Source organism: Trichosurus vulpecula, chromosome 9 (genome assembly GCF_011100635.1).
Source record: "Trichosurus vulpecula isolate mTriVul1 chromosome 9, mTriVul1.pri, whole genome shotgun sequence".
NCBI lineage: Eukaryota > Metazoa > Chordata > Mammalia > Diprotodontia > Phalangeridae > Trichosurus > Trichosurus vulpecula.
Genome location: NC_050581.1, coordinates 170,902,102 through 170,929,385, shown reverse-complemented (window position 1 = coordinate 170,929,385; position 27,284 = coordinate 170,902,102). Strand labels below are relative to the sequence as shown.

Genomic DNA, 27,284 nt, shown 5'->3' with positions numbered 1-27,284 from the left:
CCAAACAGTAGTAATGGCAAGAGGCTTCCTTTTCTTTTTTTTTTCTTTTAAAGAAACATCACAAGTTAATGTGGTTAGAAGCTTGGTAGCAATGACAGAGACTGAAGCAAGAATCCAGATTCCTTTTCCTGGCTCTATGTAAGTAATTTCACTTTTCCATTTCTCCGTTTCCCTATTTGCAAAATGAGCATAGCAGTGTGTTTATAAAGCACTTTGACACTGGCAACTGAAAGGTGCTGGATAAATGCAGACTCCAAATTTGAAATAACATGATTTAAGTTCCTGAATGAGGTATGCTCTTCAGACTCCTGGAAACCAGGTGTAACACCACGAGACAAGCCAACTTCAACACTTATCTGAAAGTTATCCAAACTACTTGGGTTGGGAATCAGGCTAGAGATCTTGTGAGACTTACAGTATTTCCTGATTTGGGCTGGTCTGGAAATACCGTAAAAATGGGTACTGTGGTATTTTGGTCTACCCCAAACCAGAAGTGCAGAGGTACGCAGAGAGAAAAAATTTAACTGCATGCTTTTAATCCCACAATTTGATCCTAAAATAGATACCAAATCTATTAACCAACATAAATCTCAACATCTGTACTTCTTAAGGGTGCTGAACACACTGGGTGCCTAACAAATGTTTGGTGAATTAAGGAATGTATTCACATGAAACTTGAGTTTAGAAAACTGTTAAAAATATTACTCAATATGCACTTGTTGGAGTTATCAAGCCTTGCAATGATACGGTAGAGATAGGGTGGTCCTAAGATCAGCAGCCATAATACTGAAACTGATTCCATTCCATTCCATCCAACACATATGTTTTAAAGCCCTACTGGGTATGTGTGAGGCACCATGATATAATGAGGATAAGAACACAAAATGAAACAGTTCTTTCCCTCGAGGAACTTGCTTTCTATTGACATGTAACTTGCCTTGGGTTATTACTTCACATGACTCTAGTTCAGATTTATTGTTTTGATGAATGGAAATTAGTCTATCTCTCTCACCCTCAGAAGAGGGAAGGGGTGTGGAGATAAGAAGAGAGGAATTGATGGAATCCTAGAACTAAAGCATCAGTTTAATTTAAAAACTGCAGGGAACCTTTGAGATCAACTAGTCCAGGCTACTCATTTTACAAATTAGAAAAATGAAACCCTGGGAAGTTGGGACTTCCTTGTTAAAGATAACATAGCTTGTTCTTATTCAGTTATTCTTGAATCTCCATGACCCCATGGACCATGGCACACCATGGGATTTTCTTGGCAAAGATATTTCCAGCAGATTAAGGGAAACAGAGGTTAACTGACTTGCCCAGGGTCACACATCTAGTAAGTGTCTGAGGCTAGATTTGAACTCAGGTCTTCCTTACTTCATTGCCAGCCATTTAGCTGCCTTAGCTACTTAAGATTCAAACTTAGCTGATTAGAATCAAAACAAAAACAAATATGTTTAGAGTTATACCTTGCTTATGCGGCTTTAAGAAATTCATTCTGCCTAAGGGGTCTTAGTTTCCTCATTTGAAAAATGAAGGGTTTGGGCCCGTCCATCTCTGAGATCCCTTCTAGTGCTAATGTGTAAGATTTTATAAAATGGTGGCACATACACTCAACAACACCCAGTATGTACCAGAGCTCCCAAATTGTAAAATCTCTGGATATGAATGTGTGTTGAAGCTAAGAAGAATATATCAAAACCATTTAGTGCTGTTTGAAAAAAAACCTAATAGTATGAACATAGATTTCCAGCTGTGAGTGCCCTCCAAGGTTGTCTGATCAAACCCTTTATCTTTGATAAGGAAACTGAAGCCCAAAGAGGTGAACTGACTCTCCAAAGGCTGCCCAAGCACTTAAATGACCGATTGGGTATTCAAACCTGGTCTCCCCAATTCCAAATCCGATGCTCCTTCCACGGCATTACTACCCTCATCACACCAAGCTAACGAGAAGGACTTGAAGTTGTTATTCAAGCAAAATCCCTCTTCTGCCTTATTAAAGGCTCCACAGCAGAATTCACTAGCCAGGTAAATCACTATGAAATGCCCAGTACGTATTAGTACGTAGAAAATGAGACAATTGTCAAGGAAGGTCAATTTCGTTACCTAACATCCTTGACAGCGTTCCTTTAAATGTCATCAATCAGGGCACTCTACTGCATGACTTGTAGTTCAGCTTTGTAAATTACAGCACAACAGCACATGACATGATCCAGTGCGCTTAACGTTGCTCTAGTGACGTAACATGATAAAAGAGATTTCTCAGCTTGGCTATCTGCAGCACAAAGCCTGACAACATCCAGGAGATTTTCATTTTCAGAGTGGCACCCTTGGCTATTTAAAAGAATTTCACACAGCCTCGGATATCCCTAAAGAGAGCTTCATCTTGCCTAAGGATGTTTGGCATTAGGTGGCTTCTTTTAAAATATAAATTTTAAACTTTTTTCAACTAGACAGACTAAATCCAGGATGTAGATTTTCCAATTAGGCTCCCTTTAAACATCTGTTGGTAGACTGCATTTAACATTAGTTATTTGAGCAAAGCACAATTTGATTAGGCTGTCTGAAACAGAGCCAAAGTCTGCAAAATAATAGCTCAATTAAATTTTGTTTTGCTTTCATTTGTCTTATACTTTCTTGAGTGTGATACAGTTGCATATAATCAAGTAAACCAATCCTTTTCAAAATGAGAGATTTAGGTACATTTTTTCCATCTTCACTCAAAGTTTATTTAATAATCTAGTCCATCTTTGCTATGCTTCACTGAACTTCATCTTGACACAAAATAAATTTCTTTATTTTGCCTTCGGTCTACTTTAATATTCTACACTTACAACAAATTAAAGTTTTATGTGCCATTAATATTATACCTTAAATAGATTAACAAATTTAAAAAGGCAGGTGCCTAGCATCATGAAATTCGGCAATCATATTGGGATTGAGTGTATATTTTCCCCTCATGGTTGATATGATTCTTTTCATGAACCTGATGAAAGACACTGGCAAGACTGTCATCCACCATGGGACTTCCACATTTTGCTGGCTTCTAATCTGTATCTCTTACCCTGAAACTACAATAGCTCCTCAAGGGAGCTATGCACATGAGGTTAACAGCTATTCCTGTTCCTGGGGGCTCCTCATTCAAATAAGCACGACCAACACCTCTGGGGGAAGGGGATGGGAAGAACAGTGGGGCAGGGAGATTATTAGAGAAAAGCACAATTTCAGTATTTCTGATTAGGGAATCATTTCCCAGTTGTTACAATTATAAAGAATTAACAAGTATGAAGTTCTGAGAAGGCACAACGAAAACAGGAGAGCTGAGAACAGAATGACTTGCTGGCTAGTGTGAATTTCATTTATGTATAAAATAGCAAACTTCAATCTTTCAAGTATCCCTGTGCAAATGTTCCCTCTACCATTATAGATGGCACCTGCCCCTCCTCTAAAAATAATAATTACTTTTTTGTTGTACCTGGTGTCAATCAATCACTAAGCTTCATCAAGCACCCATGTGCCAAGCACCATTTGGTGCTAAGAATACAAGATACTCCCTCCTCTCAAGGAACTTGCATTCTATTAGGGGAGACTGTCTATTTATCTGTCTATCTATCTATGTGTATATATGTGTGTGTGTATATATATATATATATGCATGTGTATATGTATATATATGCATATGCATGTATATGTATAAATCAATATAGATGTAGATCGAGATCTATGTATCTATACATAGATATGTATATATGTTTCTGTATATATATAAATACATGTATATGCACACAGCACTTAATAAATGCTTGTTGACTGACAAAGAATTAAAATTGGCCAACGTTGATTTTTTAACACGTTCTAGGCACACGCAAGGTGATGGGGATAAAGAGCCAAATATAAAACAATCCTTATCTTCACGGGCTACTGAAGAGCTACAACATGTATCCAAATCAGCCTGGCACGGTGGCTACAGTGCTGAAATTGGAGTCAGGAAAACTCGGGTTCAAGTCTTACTTCCGATAATTACTAGCCATGTGACCACGGGCAAGTCACTCAACCTTTCTACGAGGGAGATGGTTTCAAACTCCTCTTTCAGTTCTAAATCTAAGATCCTACAATATACACAGATAAGTAAACATAAATATTTCTTTGATTAACCTCCTCCCACCATTCTAATGATCCCTTGTTCCCAGATTTCCCCTCTGTGGATTGTGCACACATTTTATATGCACATACATTTAAGTACAGATGCATATAAGTATATATGCATGTAATCTGAGAAGGGGAGGGAATGGGAGTAGGTTTCCTCTAGAAGGTGGGGTTTGATCCGAGTCTTGAAGGAAGCCAAAGACACCAAGAGGCAGAAGTGAGGAGGCAGACCATCCCTGGCATGGGTGACGGCTGGTGCGAAGACCCAGAGACAAGAGATGGAGGATTCTGTTGGAGGAACTGCAAATAGTTCTGTGCTGCTGGCTTGTATAATACTTGGGAATGAGTAAAGGCAGGAATGTAAAGGTAGGAAGCAATCAGATTTTAAGAACTTTAAATGCCAAAGGGAGGAATTTTGATTTGATCCTAGGGGGTATTAGAGTGCCAATGGAACTCAATGAGGAAGACAGGGCTGGTGATGCAGTGAGATTTTGTGCTTAAGAAAACATAGAGGCATCAGTCAGATTTGAACGAAGGTCAAGAAGTAAGACAATCATCCAAGTGAATACTACAACTACTAGGAGCATGGAAGTGGAATACAAAAGAGCATGCCCCAATAACACCACTGAAACTAGAATTTTACAGGCTATTGATAACAAATAGATTAAAGCTTCCTTTAAATTTGGATATTTTTTCAGATTCAATAATCATTGAGTCTTACAATAACCTGGCTGGACTCATTTGGCAACACTTCTTCTGTCATGAGTAGAGATGAAATATTCAAAAGCATGCTATTTCTCATCCTGAAAGGGTAGAGATCCAGGCTAAAAATGCATTTTTTTTTCATTCTCCCCTAAGGATCAGGAGAAAATTACAAAGTGATGCATGATTCTATATAATGTTTCATTAGCACGTAGTTATGAGTGTATTTATCAGTCTTCATGGATAAAAATTATTTTGGAGGATCTCAAACTGTGGTCTACAGATCACTGGCAGTTCACTAGCAGTCTACATTCAGATGACCTCTGAACTATTATTTCTAGAATAAATAACTCAGTTATAATATGTTAATACCTCAAAAGGTCTGGATTTCATCCATGCTACTCATTTCTTCATTAAAAGAGATCATAGGGGCAGCTAGGTGGTGCAGTGAGTAGAGCACCAGCCCTGGAGTCAGCAGGACCTGAGTTCAAATCCAGCCTCAGACACTTGACACACTTACTAGCTATGTGACCTTGGGCAAGTCACTTAACCCCAATTGCCCTGCCTTCCGCCCTCAAAAAATAAAATAATTTTAAAAAAAGAGAGATCATAACCTGGGATGCTGAAAAGTACCAGAGTTGGAACCAGAAGACCTAGATTTATATCCTGCCTTTGCCACTTAATATCTATGTAACTTTGAGCAAATAACTTCCCCTCTCTGGGTCTCAGGTTCCTCATCAGTAAAATGAGGGTTCTGGACTTACAGATAATCTCTAAAATCCCTCACAGTTCTAGATCTAGTATTCAATGACAATCATGAGACAATCACAAGGGTAAGAAAGTGACAACTGATCTCACAGGCCAACTGGTCCACTTCATACCTGACCGAGAGCCTGCATTACAGTATCACTGATCCATAGACATTTGGGCTCTTCTTGAAAAACTCTAGTGAGGTCTCTGGTGGGAGGGCCTCCTAAGGCAGCATGCTCTGCTTTTGGATAACAAATAATTAGAAAGGTTTTCCCCATATCAAATTTAATTTGGTTCTCTGTAACTTCTACCCACTGTCAGTCAATCAAGTCAACAAGCATTTATTAAACACCTACTATGTGCCAGGCACTGAGCTAAGCAATAGGGATACAAAGAAAGGTTAGAGATTCCTCTCTGTCCTTGAGGAACATTCTACCAGGAGAAAAAATAAAAAAATAACTGTACACACACAAAACAATGAAGAGTGGATGGAAGGAATCTCAGAGGGGAGTGAGATCAGGATAGGTCTCTTGCAAAAGGTAGGATTTCACCTCAGTCTTGAAAGAAGCCAAGAGGTGGAGATAAGAATGCTGTTCAACATGGAGGATTCTTGTATCAATCTCAGAGAACAAAAGGCATAAAGTTAAATCATAATTTAATAGGGGCATTTACTTCTGTAAGAGAAGATATAGAGATAATATAGTTCAGATACTTTGCTTTCTGAAGATCCAGCTTACCATGGTGGGGGACAGAGCTTGGGGAATATACTTGACGGATTCAAACTTGATGTGGTTGGAAATACTGGACTATTGGAAGCTACTAAGCACTGATGTGATATGATGAAAACAACATTTAAGCAAGATTAGTCTGTTACCAAAACAAAAACTGGAATGCCTGGAAAAAGAAAACTCTGGAATCAAGGAGTATGGCTAAGAAATTTTTGTGGTAAAAAAAGAAAACAGAAAGAAGTCAATGGATGACCAATATGAGAATGGCAATAAAGAAGAAAGAAGATGAATGGCATTTAAAAAATAAATTTTATTGCTATATATTTTTTTAAATCACTTAAACTTCTTCCTTATCCCTTCCTTCAGGAAAAGTTCCAAAGTTAAAGGTTTGGAAAGAAGGACAATGAGCAATGGAGAGTAAAAGACAGAGAACAGGCCAGTGTTCCACAACCCAATGGAGAAGGGAGTTTCAAGAAGGAGGCAATTCACACTATCCAAAGCCCCAGAAAGGTCAGTGGGTTGATGATGGTGAAAAGGCCACTGGGTTTAGCAATAGGATAACTTTTAGGAGAGGCATTTTAGAAGAGTAGTTGGGATGGGAGCCAGATTCCAGGGGGATGACTAAAGAGGGGTGGGAAAAAGCAAATGGTCACATACCATTCACTTAAAAAGGTAAGAAAGAGGATGGTAGCTAGAGATGACAGTAGAGGCAAATAAAACTTTTAAAGCATCCATCTTTAATCTATATTAACTATATATACAAGTATATATTGGATTCTGCCTCCTTGAATACTTACCAAAAAAGCATAAACAGAAAGTTGTCCAAATGGATAAGAGCTGGCACAGTTTATCCTATTGTGTATTGGAAGTTTGAAATCCTGCTACTTAAGTAGTTAAAACGGCTGTGACCAGAAAAAAAATTACAAAGAGGAGATATGGCAGCAAGTCTAAAATTCTTAAAAATGACTGGTAGTCAGCCTCTGTAATTTCGCAGGCAATCATTTAAAACTCGCAGATCCATAATGGCAAGACTGATAAAGTCCACCCATGTTCCAAAGGGGATAGGTTTGCTTTAAAAATTTAGAGAGCTCCTAAATATGACAACCATCTGATGTATTAAAATTATTCACAACCAAAAACAGACAGTCTGGAAATAGCTGGGATGACTTCATTTAGACAGAATTACCCAAATCTGTTTCTAATATACACAGTACACATAATAAATTTTTACAATATGACAAGGAAAACAAACTGAATAAAGGTTCCTGATCTTTTGTTACACAAGCACAGTATATCCATGATATGTTTATAATAGTTGGCCCATGATATCACAGCTCAGTAACAAAAGCCTGAGAAACACAAAAACAGTTACTAGGTATGACCTCAGCTCACAACTACCGTAATTACAATGATACACATATTTCCCCCCAAAGTGTACTTTTTCCAGACTGCTTCTCAGTTTCAATGGGAGCCTTTGGACAATTATTCTCAGAGTTTTCTGCTGTGTTTGAATAATACCCCTCTTTCCTCTCCTTCTCAGGCGTCGTTTCACTTTATAAAATGTATATTTCAATTACAAGTGCCATTTTTCAAAGGTACTTCTAAACATATGTCCAAATTAGGAAACACAATGGTCTAGCTAGTGGGTTGGTGCAAAGAAACGGCTATCAGACACCCTAAGTTCAAACTGACTTGCTGCCTTTGATCTGTTTGTTCAGATACACATATGTGTGCCTCAGTTTCTCATTGAAAATGAAAGTATTATTTGTCCCAAAGTAGTTCAGTTTTTTTTTTTGGTGAAACTAGCAATTGACATGGAAAATATCCTTATGTTTTCTTCCTATTTATTTCCTTCCTTAATGTTTTGGAGGTTTTGGTGTTTTCTTTATTTATGTACCTTAAATCCTGGATAAATAATATGTGCAGGAAAAAAGAAGATGCCTTATATTTACAGAAGGTAATTTCTAAAAGGACCAAACTTTTCAAGCATATCCCACATGTACCGCTTCAATCTCTCTGTTTTACTATCTCAGCTGGCTTTCCTGCCTGGGCATCATGCCAAGTGGACTGGACTACCCCTCATTGTCACTTCTGTTCTATGGTGCTTGCACCAACTGCTGTTATTCTAGGCTTCAGGAAATTTTCTAACCACTGGACAGGCTCCAGTGCTGTGCACTAATGAGTTGCAGATTGGAAGGCTCTTGTGTGTGTGTGTGTGTGTGTGTGTGTGTGTGTGTGTGTGTGTGTGTGTTTTAGGACAGTGCAGTGCCAGGGCTTGTAGGGGGAAAAAAGGAGAGAAGAAAAGCAGAAAAGAAAGACAAAATTAAAAAAATGAAAGAAAAATAGAAAAGGAATTGAACAAGAATAAATTGCAAAAGAGGGTAAAAAACAGTAGTTAAAAATTCTGCCTACTCAAATTGACAAGAAACGTGACCTCTGTACTTTACCAGAAATTCCTGCAGACTTACAAAATAAAGGAGTTGCTTTTATCACACAGTATGAGGCTCATATGGAAAAATGGAAAACACTGCATCACTTGACCTTAAGATGCCCCCTTTTCAACCACAGATGAATATTATGTATAAAAATTCTAAATCAACTTAAGATGTAAAGGGGGAAAAGGACTTCAATTTTCTACATTAGACTTGGTGATCATTATTTTAGTTCTTGAAATTTATTTTGCAATATTAGCACATGAGAAAGACAAATCATTTCAGAATTCTTTTTTTTTTATCACTTTGGGAGTGATTATTTAGTCACTTTTGTATGGTGTTCACATCATGGCCTAGACTTTCCTTATGTTAGGAAACAGTGAGCAAACCTCACTTACCCAGGCTTGAAAGCTACCCAAGGTTGAGTCACAAATTATTTGCTTACATTAACAGAACATTAAAACCCATCTAAAACAACCCAAGGAACCATGGCCATCTTTGAACTGTGATTCACTCCTATGGGAAACCAAAGACCTTTCTCTCTCTTAAAGGCAAAGAACAGTTATATATGATGACATCATAGCCCATCAAAATGTAATCACTTCTCGGTGGATTCCAACCCAATAGACTTTTTGAGTAATGAAATTACATTTCAAATTTTTGCCACACTTAGTGCCGGGTACTTTTAAAACTCAATCTCATCACATCCTTGAACTGTCATCAACATTTTTTCGGACTATGTCAATAAAATTGATTGCTTGCAGTTCTGAATTCTGCTCTGCACATGGAAACAATACAATTCACTTTTAAAGTATTTTAAGGGGTGGTGGTGGGTAGGAACCTTAGCACAACTATCCACAACATGGAGAAAAAAACCACAGAAGCAAATAGTGGATGTTCTGAACAATTCAGCATGCTGGAAACTGACAAAAAAAATCCAGACGCAGAAGTCCTAGAACTGAGCCTCACCGTTGCACTGACAGATAGAGTTTCTTGTCAGAAGTGAATGATGCTTTTGGAACATTAATACCTTCATTAAATTCTAACTCTCTCTACTGAAAATGCTCTGTACTTTGCCTCAAAAGCATCTTGACAGGTTTGTAGTAATCACATATATGAAGACCCCTGAGTACACAGTTGTGGAGATGCCTCATACCTACAACCAATCTGTTGCTTTTACAAGTTTAATCTAGGTATTAAGAATCTGATTGTGGAACCATGTTGATACAACATCTTCAACCCAGCTGTACATCATATCAACCACTATGGGTGGTGACAGTCTCCCATGACTCTTAGAAATAGTACATACTTTTAACTCCCTAATCTGTAATACTACAAAATACTGCTCTCATTTTTTCCAAAGCACAAGTGGACTATCAGCAAGGGTCCGACAGTGTTATTCCTAATTACCTTTTTTTTACTCTTGATCCTGTGGCTCTCATAATTAGTTACCTGGGGCTGCAATCCAATTTGAAGTGATGACAAGAAAGTGATCCATGAAGAAGTAATAAGTTAAATCCAATTTCAGCCTTCCTCTAATTAAATGCACATGGAACTAATGACTCAAACCCTACCATTTCAGTGATAATGGTAATTAGCGAGGTGGGAGTCACTCTCTTTTTCAACACCGTAGGTGTAAACCTCGAAGTAAAATGGTAGGAGCCCTCTTAATTACATGTGTCATTTTGTCAGCAATTTACACATTTTTGACCAGTCAAGTATGTTTCGTGTGTTTTATTTTTTTGTATTCTCCCAACCCTTCACACAATGATAATTGCATCCATGTTCTGATCCACAGAACTTCACTGGATCTCTTCAGACTGCAGAATCAGAAACCCCCTTTGCTGGGATCTAGCTGACTGCTTTGCAAGGCACACAGACAAACAGATGCTGAACAAAGGGGGGAAGCCATACAATTATCAAGATGACCTGAACTCTGATGGCAGAAATAAGTGGGGCTGAATTTTCAAAACCGAAGTATATACTGAATTTGGATGACAAATAGTGCCGACAACAGTTGTGGCTGGTGAAGGAAAAGGAGACACGGCAGTGCCTGGGGATGGTTACGAAGATCAGAAAAGATATAATACCTGACCTTACAGTGTTTACATTCTCCAAGGTAGCTGACATTTGGAAAGTGCTTCAGTCTTTATGTCATAATGAATTTTTTTGGGGGGGGGCGTGGCAATGGCGGCATGTGATGACTAAAGAGACTTAGAGCTGTAAGGTACCTTATGGGTCATCTAGCCCAGTAACCTCATTTCACATGTGGAACAAGTCCAGAAAGACTAAATAAATTGCCCAAGGTCACACAGCCAGAAATTAGCAGAGCTTGGACTTGAACACAGTACCCTTGTCTTCCAGTTCAACCATCTTTATGTGTCACCAAGAGGGCACCTGACGACTTATGTCAAGGTAGATTAAAAAATTAAAATAAAAATATCCTCCAAATTATTTGAGATTCTATTTTTTTTTCTCCTTTGAAACTTGTGTTTATATGTCTGGGATTCCTCAATGATGTGTGAAAATATTGATAACATCTAAAAGAGAGGAGAAATTCCGATCTCTCAAAAATAATTAAGTTGCCATGGTGCCTAGGCACAAAACCAGGATAAATCATGATTGTTAAAAGAATCAAATGAGACGAAGTGTATAAAGGGCTTGGTAAACCATAAAATGCCACATAAATGTCAGCTACGTACTAATGGATAACACTTATACAGCACTTTGAGGTTTGCAAAGTGCTTTACATACATTATCTCATCTGGGCCGTACAATTTCCTTATAATGCTTTTATAATCCCCATTTTACAGATGGGGAAACAAAGGCTAAGTCAGGTTAAGTGACGTGTGAATGGTCACACAGGTAAGAAGTGTTGGAGGCAGAATTCCAAATCAGGCCTTTCTGATGAGAGGGGAGATGGGGAGGGGAAGAGAAAAGGGGGAAGGGGGGAGAGAGAGGGGGAGAGAGGAAGAGAGTGAGAGAGAGACAGAGAGAGAGGTAGAGGGGGGAGAGAGAAAAAGAGGGGGGACAGGGAGGGAGGACAGGGAGAGGGAGGGACAGGAGGATATTTGTGAAGAACTTACTGAGGGCCAGACACTGTGTTAAGTGATGGGGATATAGACATAAGCAAGCAAGACAGTTCTGGACAAAGACTCTACATTCTAACGGGGGAAGACCACACAAAGAAGAGAGAGAAAAGCGGTGGTGTAATCCAGTACAGTGGAGGGGGCCAGAAAGTACTATGGAGATCTGTTTCCAGGCAAGATGAAGCCAAACCTCACCCACTGGAGCTCAGAACTCCAGTTTACTAGGTGGCTAAACTGTTCCCTAACCCATTATGAGCCACAGAAGAAGTGGAATTAAGGCCTGGTTAAACCTTGTATCCATCTTCAATACCAAGCACAAAGTAAGCACTGAGAAAAAGGAGTTGAATGTAACAATTGTGGCATTAAAATAAATTACTTGCTTAATTTTAAAGCCTAAAACTTTATTGTAAGTTTCAGGTATCTCTATTTTTAAGTAGACATTTAAAAATGCTAAATTTCTGAATTCAAAATATAAAGTTGTATTTCCCCTTTTACAGTTTCTTCTTTGGCAAATTTTCCCACATGAATAGCACAGACGTGATGCAAGACACTAAGATTACAAGAGATGTTAATGCACAACAACCACCAAAAAACCAAAACCAAAAACCTAAGTCTACTTAAAACATACTTTTTGTGACACTGAGAAAACACAAACTTGTATTTTAGTTCTCTACTAAAACCACCCATTCAAAGAGCATTTATTAAATCCCTAATATGTACCATAATGTGTTACTACAATCACCTTTAACTGGGTTGAAGCATAGACTAAAACAAATCTTGACCATGCTTCCATAAAACTGACCTACCATGTAAGGGATAATTCTAAACTTTGAGAATAAGAAGGAAGGGGATACTCCTCAAATGAGATATTTGTCAAGTGCTTAGTGGAGTGCATGGCACACAGTAGGACTAATATAAATGTTTATTCTCTTCCCTTCCTCCCCAACAAATCAGAAGTTTCGCTGGAATATATAATGGATAAAGTTATGGACTTGGTGTCACACAGACTTCAGTTTCAATCCCACCTCAAACAATTTTGAGGGCTGTTGAGATACCTTCCCTGAGCCCTAGACTCCTCATTTGGAAGTAATAACAGTTTCTGCCTCACAGCACTATTGTGAGGAAGAAGAGAGATAATATACGTGAAGCACTTGGAAAACCCAAAGAACTCCATAAATGTTAGCTCTTCTTATGATGCTTTCCTTCGTAGACTGTCTGGAGCTGTGGTCAGCCAGGTGTTCAACTTTCACTCGAGAGCAACACACAAAGTTTACTTTCTTTTCTAACTTTATTTTTTGCCAGAATATACATGGGCTTTTACTTTCTTAGGAGAAAAGGTGTCATCTGATTGCCTTTCAATTTATATATTCATGCCAACAACTAAAATGCCTAAAGAACTAAAATGAATTACTATTCAAAAACTGGTCAAAGTTCCAAATTTTAATCAATAAAATTGCTCATCTACTCCCAAATTAATCTTTAGCCAGTGAAGTTACATATTTTCAAGGCTATAAACACACCTGCAGGGTTAAACATTCATTTCACTTGTTCAAGAAATCTTCAAAAGTATATAAACACTTAAGAGAGTAGTTTGAACATTTTTTGGTCACATATAAATTTCCTTATACAATAAAACACTGACAATTCAGTCTATGTTAACTTGAAAGCTGTGATAATTCACACAAGCTAAATGCAAATCAGATTTTTAATGCTTATTTATTTTTAAGAGTTAGCTGGGTTAGTTAATAATGCAAACAAGATTGCAGAGAGGAAGTTTATTTTGTTTAAGAGAACAGATAGCTTTCATGTACTTTAGAATCACATTTTATTCAACTTTATTATGTGGATTATAAATCACTCATCTTCTTCTTAGTATCTCTACTGGGCAGTGCTTTGTTAACCTAGTTAGTGTTTGTATACACACTGAAAAATAATATCAACATTGTTTTTAAAAATCACTTCTATAATTCAGACATATCTATCTATAGACAGGATCTCTCGCTTTGTCTGAATTAATAAAGTTTTGCTATGTTTTTATGGTCTCTATTGAATAACCAATTATAATACTAGCTTCTAATTTCAAATTTCTTTTGTTTGTATCATCAGGCTGTGAAACTCGAGGGCTCTGCCAACCATAAAGCAAAGAAATGGGAGATATGCTTAAAATGTGAGTCAGGATATTTGGAGATTTTTAAAAAGCAATCAGCTATCATGGGATCAAATCCCTCCACTGTCAAGTCTTCCTCTATGCTAAGAACTCAAAGTTGCTAAAATAGGGCTTTGACTGCAGTTATCAAGGCTAAGAGAGGCAGGGGATGAGCAGCACTAAGACCTTGGTAGGATTTTGCTTTCATTTAAAAGATACTCATTCTATGATGCCCTATCGAGGACACAGGATGACAACATCTTTAAACATTAAGGCCAGTTCATCACTGAATGACAAAGAATTAAAGTACAATTTTATAACAAGGTGATAACATGTTAGCTGGGTTGCTCAAGAGCAATGTAATTTTACCCCCATCTGTTTATGCCAGGTCAGCTTACCTGATGAAGCTTACTTAATTAGACAGAATGAGACTGGATAACTGAGAAGTCATTTAGGGATCCTCTGTACTGGACATAAATTGCCTTATGTAACCAAGGCACTCAGCAATTCTTCCAAACCAGTTTAAACTCCCTGCTTGTCAACTACCGAACTCGGGGGTGGGGCGGGGGGGGTGTTGTGGAAAGAGCCTCAAAATATCCTATTGGCAGAACCAACATTCAAAACTACCTACCTCTGTCCCTACTTTGAATTTTGTACAAGTGGTTAGGTTGACTTAGATAGTGCCCTTGCCAAAGAGGAAAAGAAAAGAGGAATGCCCTGGATCTTATTTGTGGTGAATGTTAGCTAAAAACCTTATAATGGTTGATAGGAAAAATACTATTATATATCCTTAAGGAAACAGATACTCACAGAAACAGACACAGACACACGGATACACACACTCACAGAAACAGACACAGACACACAGACAGACACAGACAGACACATACGCACACCCCGTATTTTAACTCCAAAAGAACTTATTTAAAAAGTTATCTAGAAATTCCACATGCTTGAAAAAAAGGGCTTTTAAAGTAAGATTTAGTATTTGTTTTAAATCTCCAAATGATCTTCAATATTTAGGGTACCATGATCAGATAAACTCATGTATATATATGTGTATCTGTATGTGTATACATTTCTTGACCATGTTTTTTGAGACTTACTGGTTTCCTCCCACCACCATAATACAATGTCATTTCTCCAGTGCACTTGGGGCCTGCTATATTCAGGAGGACTCAGAGTATTTTTAAGGCTGCGAAAGCTCCGGGAGTGAGGAAAAAAGAATGGGCAGTCATTTGAATCAGTGAGTGACAGGCCAGGCTAGCTCTCTGTATACATTAATAAATTAGAATTTTAATTGTGTCTCTGACTGCAGGAGATGCATGAGGACTTCAATATGTACCAACAATTGGCTATGTTATGGAATCTGCGATGCGGCCTTCACTGTTGACCTCTGAAACACAATTCCCAGTCTGACTACGGAAACTGTTCAGTTTGATCCTTTCAACTTATTTGAATCCTGACAAATAGGCTCACAGCTGAAAGGTCAACACAGTCATATTTCATCCTCTGGAGCTATTCTTAAGACATCTGCACAACAAAGCACTTCTCTTAGTACCTGACACTGGCCCTTCCTGGCACAATACCTCATTAAAAATGTCCCCAGTGTTAGAGTACATTAAAAGGCATATGGAGCGGCAAGAGTTTACCAAATAAATGTTTTTGGAAGTGTTAATAAACAATACGTGTTGTGACTTGGTGGTTCCAATAAAATGTCACTGCAACACTGATAAATTTCTCAACTTCAGAAAAAAGGAATAAATGTATCCCTGAGGAAGGCTTTGCATTCTTTTCCAAGTTCCTGAGAGGATAATTTTGGGACATGGATTTCTCTACTCTGACCAGCTGAAGTCAAATATATGGAGTTATCACAGATCAAGCTCAGAATGGAATTTGACATTCTGAATAAAATTCATTCCATTTATTTTTCTAACCTGTAGGTACTTTCTCAAATTCTTACTCAGACTGGTCTCAAATTTTAGGATCCTTGAATCACCAATTCAGAGCTTAAAGGCCAGCTAGTCAGATCACAGAATCACAGAGAGGAAAAGGAGGTCCAGGGATGACCAGTGACTTAGCCAAAGCCACACAGGTACTAAGGGAAAGAATTATGATTTGAACACATGTCCTCAAATTCTAAATCTTGCTTTATTTTCAATGCAATGTCTATACAAAGTAAGCCCTAATATATCATCCATCCATCCTATCTATCTTATCTATCTATCTAAATATCCCTATATCTATCTAATCATCTATCATATCTATCTACATAAATATCCCTCTATCTATTTATCTATCTATTATCTTTCTTTCTCCATAAGTGCTATCAGCTGAAATATATTTTAAACACCTAATGCTTACCAGATCATGGGTACTGGGATGACTTTCCAAAAGCTATCTTCTCTTAATAGATTAGTACAAATAAAGAATCCTCTGAAGTGGTCACATTATTTGAATTCGCACTGTGTACTTCCATTGGGTTGGAATTTTACATAACTGAAACTTCAAACAGAGTGATTCTGAATGTATGTGACCACTTGAGGGGATTCTATAGTCTCACTCATCAGGATCTAGTTGTAATAACTTCTTATCCCTAAAGGAATCCAAGTAAAAGTTCTTATTTACTTGTAAATATTTTTTTTTGGCCCTGAATTACAGCTACAGGGTCTACTTCTGCGTGCAAATAACTCTTGGTTTTATAAAATTAACCTCCAAAAACATCCAAGGCACTGAGCGATGGACAACAGGTATTAATTATAGCCAAGCCGTAATGGTAATGTATTGTGAAGGCTCTATGTCCTCTTCCCGGATCCTCATCCATTTAGAAATAATGATATTTCCTTGTTTGTCTAACAAGAACAGAAGGATTCTAGGAGGGTGTGGGAGGAAGAACATTGGCCTTGGAAGCCAAAGACCCAGGTTCAAGCATCAGCTCCCAAACTCACTAGGCATGTGGCCATGAACATGGCATTTAATGTCTTAAAGCCTCAGTTTCTAGTTCTGTAAAATGAGCACAATAACATTCACCCTGTTCACACTTCACAGGTTTGTTATTGAGATACTTATAGAAATATTCAAGTGCTATGACTATTATGTGACCAGACCCATGATTTCATATGTATATGTACTTCCCAAGTGAGGAACTCCCTCTAACAAGGTAGGTAAGCACCTTCTTTGCAACTCTGTGCTGTTAAAGAATTGCCCGGAGCATTGAGAGGTTAAGTTGCTTGCTCAGAGTCATATAGCCAGCACATGTCAGAGGAAGAACTTTACATCTGAATCCTCCTGGGGTCAAGGCTAGTTCTCTATTCAATACCACACCCTGGCCTCATTATTGCTTAAAAAAATGATCAAATCTGCAAAACAGTGAGTGAGCTCTCCTTGATTGATGCCTACCACTTCCTAATCCTTGCTTAAAACCAGAAACATCTACTGAACCTTTCCTTCACACACCGGAAGTACTTTTTAGATTGCATGGATGACAAAGTAGATATTGTCCCAAGAAGAAAGCTTAACATGCTGGGATAGCCATAACTACATTGATTTGGGGGGAAACTACTAAGAGAAACTCGGCTGCAGAATTTCTTCCATAACTGAAGATCATCACACGATGGCTGTTGGCATTTTTCATTTGCAGTTGATGATAAACGACCAATAAGAAAACCTCAAGCGTCTTACATTCTATGCCCAGCCTATGATAGAGTGCTCAGGGTCCCTGCCTCTCCCTCTTTTTTTACCTGAAGGGCTGGCTGTTTGTCATTCCTCTTGGGGGACTTTAATCCACTAACTTGTTGCTGCTGTAGAAGAAGCTGTCTTGCCACCTGAAGAGCCTGGAAGGAAAGAAGGAAGGAAAACTTTGGCTTAGCACAGAGCTCTGGGATGCTATTTCCCCAAATTCCTTTAAGTCGGCCTCAAGAGTGGATCCCGATTTTGCCATGACAAGGAATAGGCTATAGTATATGAGACTTCTTCCTAGAATGACTCGATCCCTTTTCCAGATTTTGTTGAATTTGGGCCAACCTGTCAGAGTTTAAAAGGCACAAAAATCTATTTACTCAGATCTTTCCTGTAATCTACTATGAAATAATAATAATAACTAGAATTTATGTAGTGCTTTAAGGTTTGCAAAGGACTCCCACGTGGTATTTCAATTGATCTGCACAACAACGAGTGGCAGGTGCTATCATTAACAGCATTTTGCAGATGAGAAGAGTCAAATGACTTATCCAGGATCACAAAACCAGTAAGTGAATGAGGCAGGAATTCAATGAAGGTCTTCCAGTCTGCCTAGATCTTTACTACTTTTGCCTTACTCTGAGATGATATTGCCAGGAGATGCCAGGAACAACTGAGAGAAAGAAAAGAAACAACTGGTTTCATAGGCAGGAGACTATCTCCTTTACTATTATATTCTTCCATTTAGGTGAATCAGAATGTTTCACCTTACTTGAATTCTCATTTAGAGTTGGAATATAAATAAAGGACATTCCTTTGAGCTAGCCCATTCTGTCTAAGATGACTTTGTGATTTGGAGATAGAAACAGATGCATCATAGCAGAAAAGATGTGGGTAGCCCATAGAAAATGGGAAATCAATGAATATCTAGCTATTTTCTTTTCCTTGCCATCTATTGAAAGGGAATGATGCTAAATGATTATTTCAAAAGTTGAATGTTTATGCTTCTTTCAGGTGCAAGTCAAGCCACTGAATGTTGGGAAAGACAGGACATAGTGAAGAATTAACTACATTAGGAATAGGACAGATCTGAATCTACTTATCAGAGATGCTGAAATAAGCAAATAGAAATGGGAATATTCATGAAACACCCTCAAGTCTAGACTTTCAAAGAGTCAATCAAGGGCTTGCCCAGATATGTGTGGGTGGCCCTCAACATATCTAAAACAAAAATTCCTAATAAGGAATTATGATTTTTTTTTGAAGAACACACGGGAAGAGTCAGAAATACCTCTATGATAATCAAGGCTGTGACATTAGAAACAGAGTATGAAAGTTCACAAAAGATTCTGACTGCAATTCACTTGAAAGGATAATATTTTCTGAGTCAAATCATCCAGGAGCCAAGAAATTATACCTAGAGGAAGAAAAGCCACAAAACAGAGCTATGACCTCACTGATGCACATTTTCTCTCCAAAGATGCTGAGGCAAACAATAACTCATCCATGTCATGTTCTCCATATTCTCCTGTAAATTCACAACAGGGTGGCTAGCCAACTGGGTGCCTTCTTTCCTTGCTTTCCTTGACATCATAAGGATATCACTGGAGAACATAGAGTATGGTTGACCCTGTCATGTGTCATGTGATCAGCTCATCCTCTTTTTAGATTATGGATTTATTTCATGACCTATTCTTTTCCTATATAATGCCCCTGGGGAGAGCCTAAAATGCAAAGTAACTCCATCAGAAATATAGAAGAAATTGTACCTATAGAAAACCAAACCGAACCACCACAACTGACGTGGTAAATCAAGAGGAAAAAATTGAATTAGTTTGTTGACTGACCTGACCAGGAGACCAATACATAAGCTCGGATGCTTGTCTGAACTGGCCAGTCGTATGACTTTAAAACATTACACTGATAGATGCTGCCACTGTATTAGTGAGTGGTGTCATCATACACTTGATAAAGTGTGTATCACTATTTATTCTGAAGATACTTGTATGTTATTTGGTGTGCAACATCTTGAGGTATGAAATGGCTATAAGAAGACATATGGTTGGAATGGCGAGGATGCTTCACAATCCACATGTGCTTGGTCAAGAAAAAGGGAAAAGATATAGATGAACTGGTTAGAAGGAATTGTGCCCAGCTTGAGTGATCTGATGATGTGGGGCCAACAAGAAATAAACCTTCCAACCTATGGCCAAGATCTTCAGCTAGGCCTTGTTACTGGAGTGCTAAAGCCAAGGACATTTTACGGTCTGGTATAAGGTTCAGTGGAGGTTTCCTTATGGAAAAATAGGAAAGGAAAGGGAGAGAGAAAATGACCAGAATGGGGAAAAAGGAAAAAGATTATGGGAAGAACTCACCCACTCAGCCACCCTCCCCACAACCCCTCATCCCACAAAGGCTTACTGCCTACTGCACTCACCACAACCGGCCCTTCAGATGGAATGGACACTCTAGCTCGGCTGTGAAGAAAGAAACATGTTGGAGAGTGTCTGCCTGCAAGAGCCTAAAGAAAAAGGCTGTCTGAGAGGGACATCTGGAAGCCGGGACGCCTGGGAGAGTTGCCTGAGACTCAAGCCTGCTGTCTCACTGGAGGATTCACCATGGCTGGACTTAGGGTTTCCTTGTCTCCTTGGAGACGTTCAGTACATGCGTAGGTGTAAAAGTGGGCAGACTGAAGATTTCATTTATATCATATAAGAAAAATAGTCCCTTTGCAAGGTGCCTGCAGGAGCAAAAGCCTTTGTTGCTATTCTACATGTATCTTGAGCTATTTATCTTGAAGGGTTTATGGCTTTTTCATGAAAGAAAGGGAAGTGTTACAAATTTCAAGAATGAAATTTAGAATTCTCAGATCAATAAACTGAGTCTGGCTACTAGTTAGAAAGGTAAGAAGTGACTGCAGGTGACAGTAGGAAGGTGGGCCAAAGTAATATTTAGAGGAAAAGAGAAAACAAAAAGCTAAGTATATTTGCAATTCTCTGAGAATTGCAAGTAAGGGAATAATGGGAAAGCCTCATCTTGGGATTAGAAAATCTCACTCCAAGTCTGGGGCTTTCATACCTGCTTTCTGCTTGACCCTAGGCTGAATCATTTAGTTTTTCTGAGTCTCACTTTCCTCATCTGCAAAACAAGGGAATTAATTTTGTCCCAGACTTATGAAGCTTAAGGACTTCTTGCACATTAGAACACTACAGAAATGGGCTATTATATTCAAATTCAAACAAGACTGGCCCATGTAAAAAGGGCTCACTACATACACCAAAAAGTTCACTTTCTAGCCAGCAAGCTTCCAATCTTTTCTTTCTTCAGTGCTGAATGTAACTTGGCATGTGTCACAAACACATTCATGGCCAATGGGGGCTCCATTATTCACATGTGGTGGTGTTCTCCACTCATGTTACTTAATTAAAGGAAGACATAAAATTAAAACAAACATTTCTTGAGTTCTTATCATATATGCATGTGACTATCAAGGTAAAAGTTGAGATGGTACAGTAAAAAGGGTATAGGACAAACCAGGGGGCCCTGGTTTGAAGTGCAAAGCATGGTTCTAGTCATTTATGGTCTCTGGTTTCTTTATCTAGAAAATGAAGGGGTTAGGGGTAGGGAACCTGGTACTAGACTCAATGACTTCTACGGTTCCTTCTAGTACAATGCCTGGAACATGATAGGGCTGTATAAATGCTTATTCCCTCCTCCCCTTTCCAGTCCTAAAACTATGAGATTAATAAAGACATATTCTGTTCTTGTTGTTTGAAGGGGAAACAGCCTATCATTGATGCATTTTTAAAAAATACACAGAAGAAAACAGAAAGGAAATCCAGAAGGAAACAAAGATAAACAGGATAGCTTTGAAACTAACCATGAATGTATTATATACTAAAAAAAAAAGCTACATTTAATAGAAATATGTGGTTTCACATATAATCCTCTTTTCCTGATTTACTTTAGAGAAGGGAATTTTGTTTTTGTGGCCTTTGTTAAATTCAGAACTTAAAAACATAATAGAAGGGAGAATAAGAATTCAATTCAGTTTAAAAATACATATTAAGCATTTAGTACTGCAATAGAAATCGTGAGGGTGGAAGCCAGAGCATTAATATCAACAAGTGGCAATGAGCCTAGCCCTGATCTGTAGCATAGAAAGGAGGAAGAGAGGAAGGAAACAGGCATTGCTCAACACTTGCTCCGTACCAACACTATGGTAAGCACTGTAGATTAAAAGTTTGAGCAGAAAGAAGATGGTCAATGTCTACTATGGCCTCAAGGAGCTGAAATTGTACCACGGGAAGACAACACACAAAAGGAAGCTGGAAGGGGATGGGAAGGGTATGAAGGCACCCAATAGAGGAGAATGATTTTGAAATCGAGAATGAGAGAAACAAGGCCAGAAGGAGAATGTAGGCAGAACAAACTGGGTTCTTTCTGCAAAATGGAGACTCCAAGAGGAATTCACCAAGGGGAGAAAAGTAGGGTGGTAAGCCTTGTGTAGGGACATTCTGGGGTGCAAAGGCCTCAGGGATGGTAGGATGTACCTGGATGAGAATCCCCCAGGCACAGAGGGAAGTTGCAAGATAAGAGTATAGTAGAAGAATGATTTTGAAGTCCAGAAAGTTGGGACAGGGTCAAGAGGGGGATGAATATAATGGGATGAGAGAGAAGGGGAAACAAATGTGAAAGATGTTGGAAGGTACTGAAGAGGCTGAAACAAAAGAGCTCCACTGGATAAAGGGGATGGAAGGGTGAAAAGCAACCACAAAGCTCTAGCCATAAAGACTCAGTGAACTGCAGTAACAGTGATTAAAACAGCAAAGGCCAAAGGAGGAGCCAGATTGGGTGAAAAGACCATAAGTTAAATTTTAGACATGTCAAGTCTGAAGTGCTAGAGGGAAATCTAGGAGGAGAGATCATTTCGAGAGGTGAAGATGGAGGTCTGGAGCTACAGAGAGATCAAGTCTGAAGCTACAAAGACCCTCTATGTCAAATAATGAGCCACATTATCATATAGCTTGGATAATTATCATAAAATTCCAATCACATTTCTCTCTATTGGAACTGTCAGCTCAGACAAAGTTTAAAGAACTTGGAGAGAAGTAGGACAATTCTAGTCACACCACTGAAGACAGAACCAGAGGATAATATTTATTCTAATAAACATTTATTAAGTATATGTAAAGACAGAAAGACAAAGGGGGAAAACTGAGGCCTTGCTTTAAGAAACTTACAATCAATCAGAGAATTCTCAAGTTGGAAGAAATCTTAAAAATCCCTCATTTTACAGATGGAGAAAGTGAGGTGCAGAGAGGCTAAGATCACACAATGAATTACTAAGACTGCAGAAAAGAGACTCCAAGTCTCCTTACTCCTCGTCCAATTATTTCTTTACTACAGGATGACAAAATTCATCACTAAAATAGCTACATCACTAAGACTAGTTGTTGTACCAAAAATATATGTAAAAACAGACTTGCCTAAAATTGTTCTGAGATGCTGAGAATTAACAAATTCAGACTGAATAGCATAGTGTAAGGCACTATTCCCCTCAGTAAATCACCCAGGTTCAATGATAAACTTCTTCCTGGATCAGAAATACCTTACGTGGCTCAAAAGGCAATAGGCCACAAGGACAAATCTACGTGAATTACAGAATCTAATCTAGAGAAATGTACAACCAACCAACCAATTGCCTGGGAGCATGGGAGAGTGAAAACAGCACTGGACTTGTCTTCAGAAGACCTGGGATAGAGACCTGGCTATGCCATTTACTAGCTCTATGACCTTCTGAACACTGTTTAACTGCTGTAAGCCATAATTTCTTTATTTTACATGCTGATAGAAAGCACCATTGTCAGGATGGATTGAGAAAAAAGAAATGATAAAAGTATTTTGTAAGCTGTTAAGTACTATGTAAAATATAAAGCACTTTGTGAAATCACCTTCGATTTTTAGTAAGAGTTATAAAGCTATCAGTTAATTTTAAGCAAACACATACCATATAGAAAGAATTTAGAGTTGGAATGGACCTTGGTGGCTATCGATTCCAACCCATACTTAAAAGGAATCCCCGTGATAACAAATAGAAGAGGTGGTCATCTAGCCTCTGTTGGAAGACTTTCAGTGACCAGGAAGCCACCACCTGAAAAAGCCCCTGAGAGTCATAGTGACAACAGTGTCACGGGATCACGGATCTAGAAGGGGCTTCAGAAGCCATCTGGTCTACTCCCCTTATTCTTATAGAGGAGGAAACTGAAGTCTGGGGTTCTGAGGTCACTTGAGTAATGTCGATGATGGGATCTGAACACAGCTTCTCTAGTGCTCTTTCTACTGTACCAGGTGGTAAAATGCTATTCATTTCCTTTTTTCCAGAAGAAGCAGACCATAAATCCTTCTCGTGTCCAATGAAGCTAAGCTTAAAGACAGAAGTAGAAAACCAAAGGTCAACTTTATTAAAGGATCAAAACCTTCACAGTGGGTAGAGACTGCTGAGGCCATTTAGTGTAGTCCCAATACCCTAGAGATGATAAAACAGGGGCTCAGAGAGGTTAAATGTCTTATCTAAGGTCACACAGGAAATAAAAGAACTAGCATACGAAGTGCATATCTTCTGACTCCAAATCATTATTGTGATGAGCAGCATAACACTTTGCATGACTACCTCCATTAAAAATAACAAGATATTTAGTGGTACCAAAAGGGCATGTTGCTTAGTGCATATTTCACATAAATGAACCCCTCACAATTTGGTTATTTACAAATTGTTGCATCTAAAATAAAAATAGAAGTTAACGTATTTTTCCTAGCTGCCTGGATGTGAAAATAGATGCTTAATATTTCTATCAGAGCTCCACAATCAGGCCTTTAAATGATCATTTCTACTGTTTGGTTTCTGAGATACTTGAGTTAAAGATAAAATAAGTTCTTTTGAATCTAAAATTTTGATAGGACAGATATGTTCCTTGATTTTCTAATGGATAAGGAATATATGTGTGTGTATATATTCTACATATTATGATATATATTATATGTGTATAATACATGCATGTGCATATATTATACACATTATATATTAACATATAAATATATAATATTTATAAAAATTCTATATATATCACCTATGTGGTTCAAACTTTGAAGGCCTTTTACTCTCTTAGTGAAAGGTTTGTTGGACTGGACTGATGCAACACTTCATTTATAAGAGATGTGCCAAATATTTGGCACATGATGCTAGTAAGGAGACCTGAAGGAATCAAGAAATCTTATTTATTCTCCTAAAGGTCTACAGAATCATGATAAACACTTAAATTACTTATTGCCCTATACCAACTCATTAGACATATTTCATTCACTCATTCATGAAATATTTATTATGGATTCAATAGGTACGATATACTCTGCTTGGCATTAGAGAAGATATAAAAATAATTAAGATATAATCCCTACCTGTGTGTACCTTGTCAAGACTCTTTTTTTGCTCAATTCCTATTTAAAATGATGGGCCTTAGCAAAATAGTAGGTAATTAATAGTTCAGACTCTAAAAATTAAGTATATTCCAGTGCTCATGGCTAGGTCATACCAATAAATTAAAAATGATAGTACTGACAAAATTGATTTACAGATTTGTTATTATAACAATTAAACTACCAAGAGGATATCTTATATAACTAGACAAAATAATAACAAAATTCAGTTGAAAACTATCTAGAAGAAAGATAATGAAAAAAATCAAGCAGGAATGAAAGAGAACTATTTCTTCCAAATTTTACACTATATTATAAAACAACAATCACCAAAAAATATTTGGTACTGGTTAAACATTGACAAAGTAGAAAAAGTAAATGAGCAAGAATCAGAAATAATTGAATCCAATTATCCAGTGTTGAATATACATAAAGTATCTAAGAAATAGCTCTCTATGTGATAACAACAGTTGAGAAAACAGGAAAGCAGTCTGGCAGAAATTAGTTTGAGAAGAACATCTTACACCATATACCACAATCAACTCAAATGAACATGTTATCTGAATATTAAAACTCATACCACAAAACAATTAGAGGAGAGTAAGATTAGGTATCTTTTGTAGCTATGCCTATGGGGTGAATTCTTAACCAAAGGATAGAAGCAATTACAAATGATAAAATAGATTATTTCAATTATATGAGACAGAAAAAAGAATGAACAAATGTAATTAAAGTAAGATAAGAAGAGAAGTGGTTGACTAGGTAAAAAATATTTTCTCTTGTATAATATATCTCTGATAAGGATTTGATATGCAAAATAAATAAGCAGCTAACAGAAATATATATGACAAAATGACATTTGCCAATAAACACAGTCAAATGATATGAAATAATAGTTCTCAAAAGAATTGCAAACTACTGACAACTATATGGAAGAAAACACCAAGAGAAATGTAAGTCAAAATTCTCAGATCTTAACTCAGACTTAACAAATTCTCAAAGATAATACATGAGGGTAATGGGAGCAGTTAGTATTGGATAGATTACAGAAAGAAAAGTACACAAATGCATCATTGGTAGAGATGTGAAACAGTCCAACTCTGAAAAAAATGGAATTATAAGATTATGAGATGACTAAAATGTCCATATCTTTTGACCTAGAGAGTCCAATGCAAGGAATATGCCCCAAGGAAGTAAATGATGAAAAAAAATCCCATATACAACAACACTTTTCTAGCAACCTTTTTTATAATAGCAAAGATTTATGAACAAAATCAATGTCCACTAACAGGGGCATGTTCAAACAAACTGGTACGTGTATGTAATGAAATATTACTGTGCTCTAAAAAAAGGATGACTATGATTAATATAGAGAAATATGGGAATCTTCATATCAACTGATACAAAGTGAAGACAAGAAAAAAAAATGGCAAAATGACCACAGCAATGCAAATGGGAAAAAGAACTATAAAAGAAGAAATAAAACTGAATGATGTGAAATTATAACTAACAAACCTGACAAAGCACCCCCCCTTCTCTATAGGAGTGGGAGAGTACAGGTATGGATGACTACAAAGAACATTAGACTTTTTCAACATGTTAGTTAGCTTTGCGGAACAGTGTCTTTCTGTCTTTGTCATAAGGAATGGCTCTCTGAAAATTTCCCGTTAAAGAAGAGAAGGATGTATTGAGAAAGGTAGATAATATAAAAATGTAAAAAAATATATCAATAAAGTCTATTTCTTAAAAAATGAGTATAGACTGTGCTTCCCATCTATCAGCTCTCCCTGAAGTTGAACTCAATTTTATTTTTCTGAAAAGTAATTTATACTATTTATATAGCACATACTTATTCTTTTGTTTTTCTAGCAAAGATTATTTTCTGATAACCAAAGATTTCCCTCAAATCTCTGGCCTAAGAGAAGTATCCTCTCACAGGTAATTTGTAACACTGAGAAGAGAAGGCCCAATAAAATATGGGTCTAATGCGTAGCAGGTCCCTTATTATTAGAGAGTCGAGAGAAATGGTTCTTGCAAGTCTGCCCTGGTAGTTGTCACATTTTCAGAATAAAGGCAAGTCTGAGTCATTCACCCTTCCTCTAATTTCTTTTTCAGAGGCTCTCCCCAACTCTCAAGATCA

The 27,284-nt window shown here is 37.6% G+C and overlaps 1 protein-coding gene across 8 annotated transcripts in view; it reads right to left on the bottom strand.

The window, feature by feature from the left end:
• Positions 1-27,284, bottom strand: part of FOXP1 (forkhead box P1) — a 684,912-nt gene that overhangs the window by 162,020 nt on the left and 495,608 nt on the right. For all 8 annotated transcript variants that reach the window (XM_036737503.1, XM_036737504.1, XM_036737498.1 and 5 more), the window contains one exon: positions 17,731-17,823. In XM_036737503.1, the coding sequence (XP_036593398.1) occupies positions 17,731-17,823 (93 nt within the window). The remainder of the gene's footprint in view (positions 1-17,730; positions 17,824-27,284) is intronic.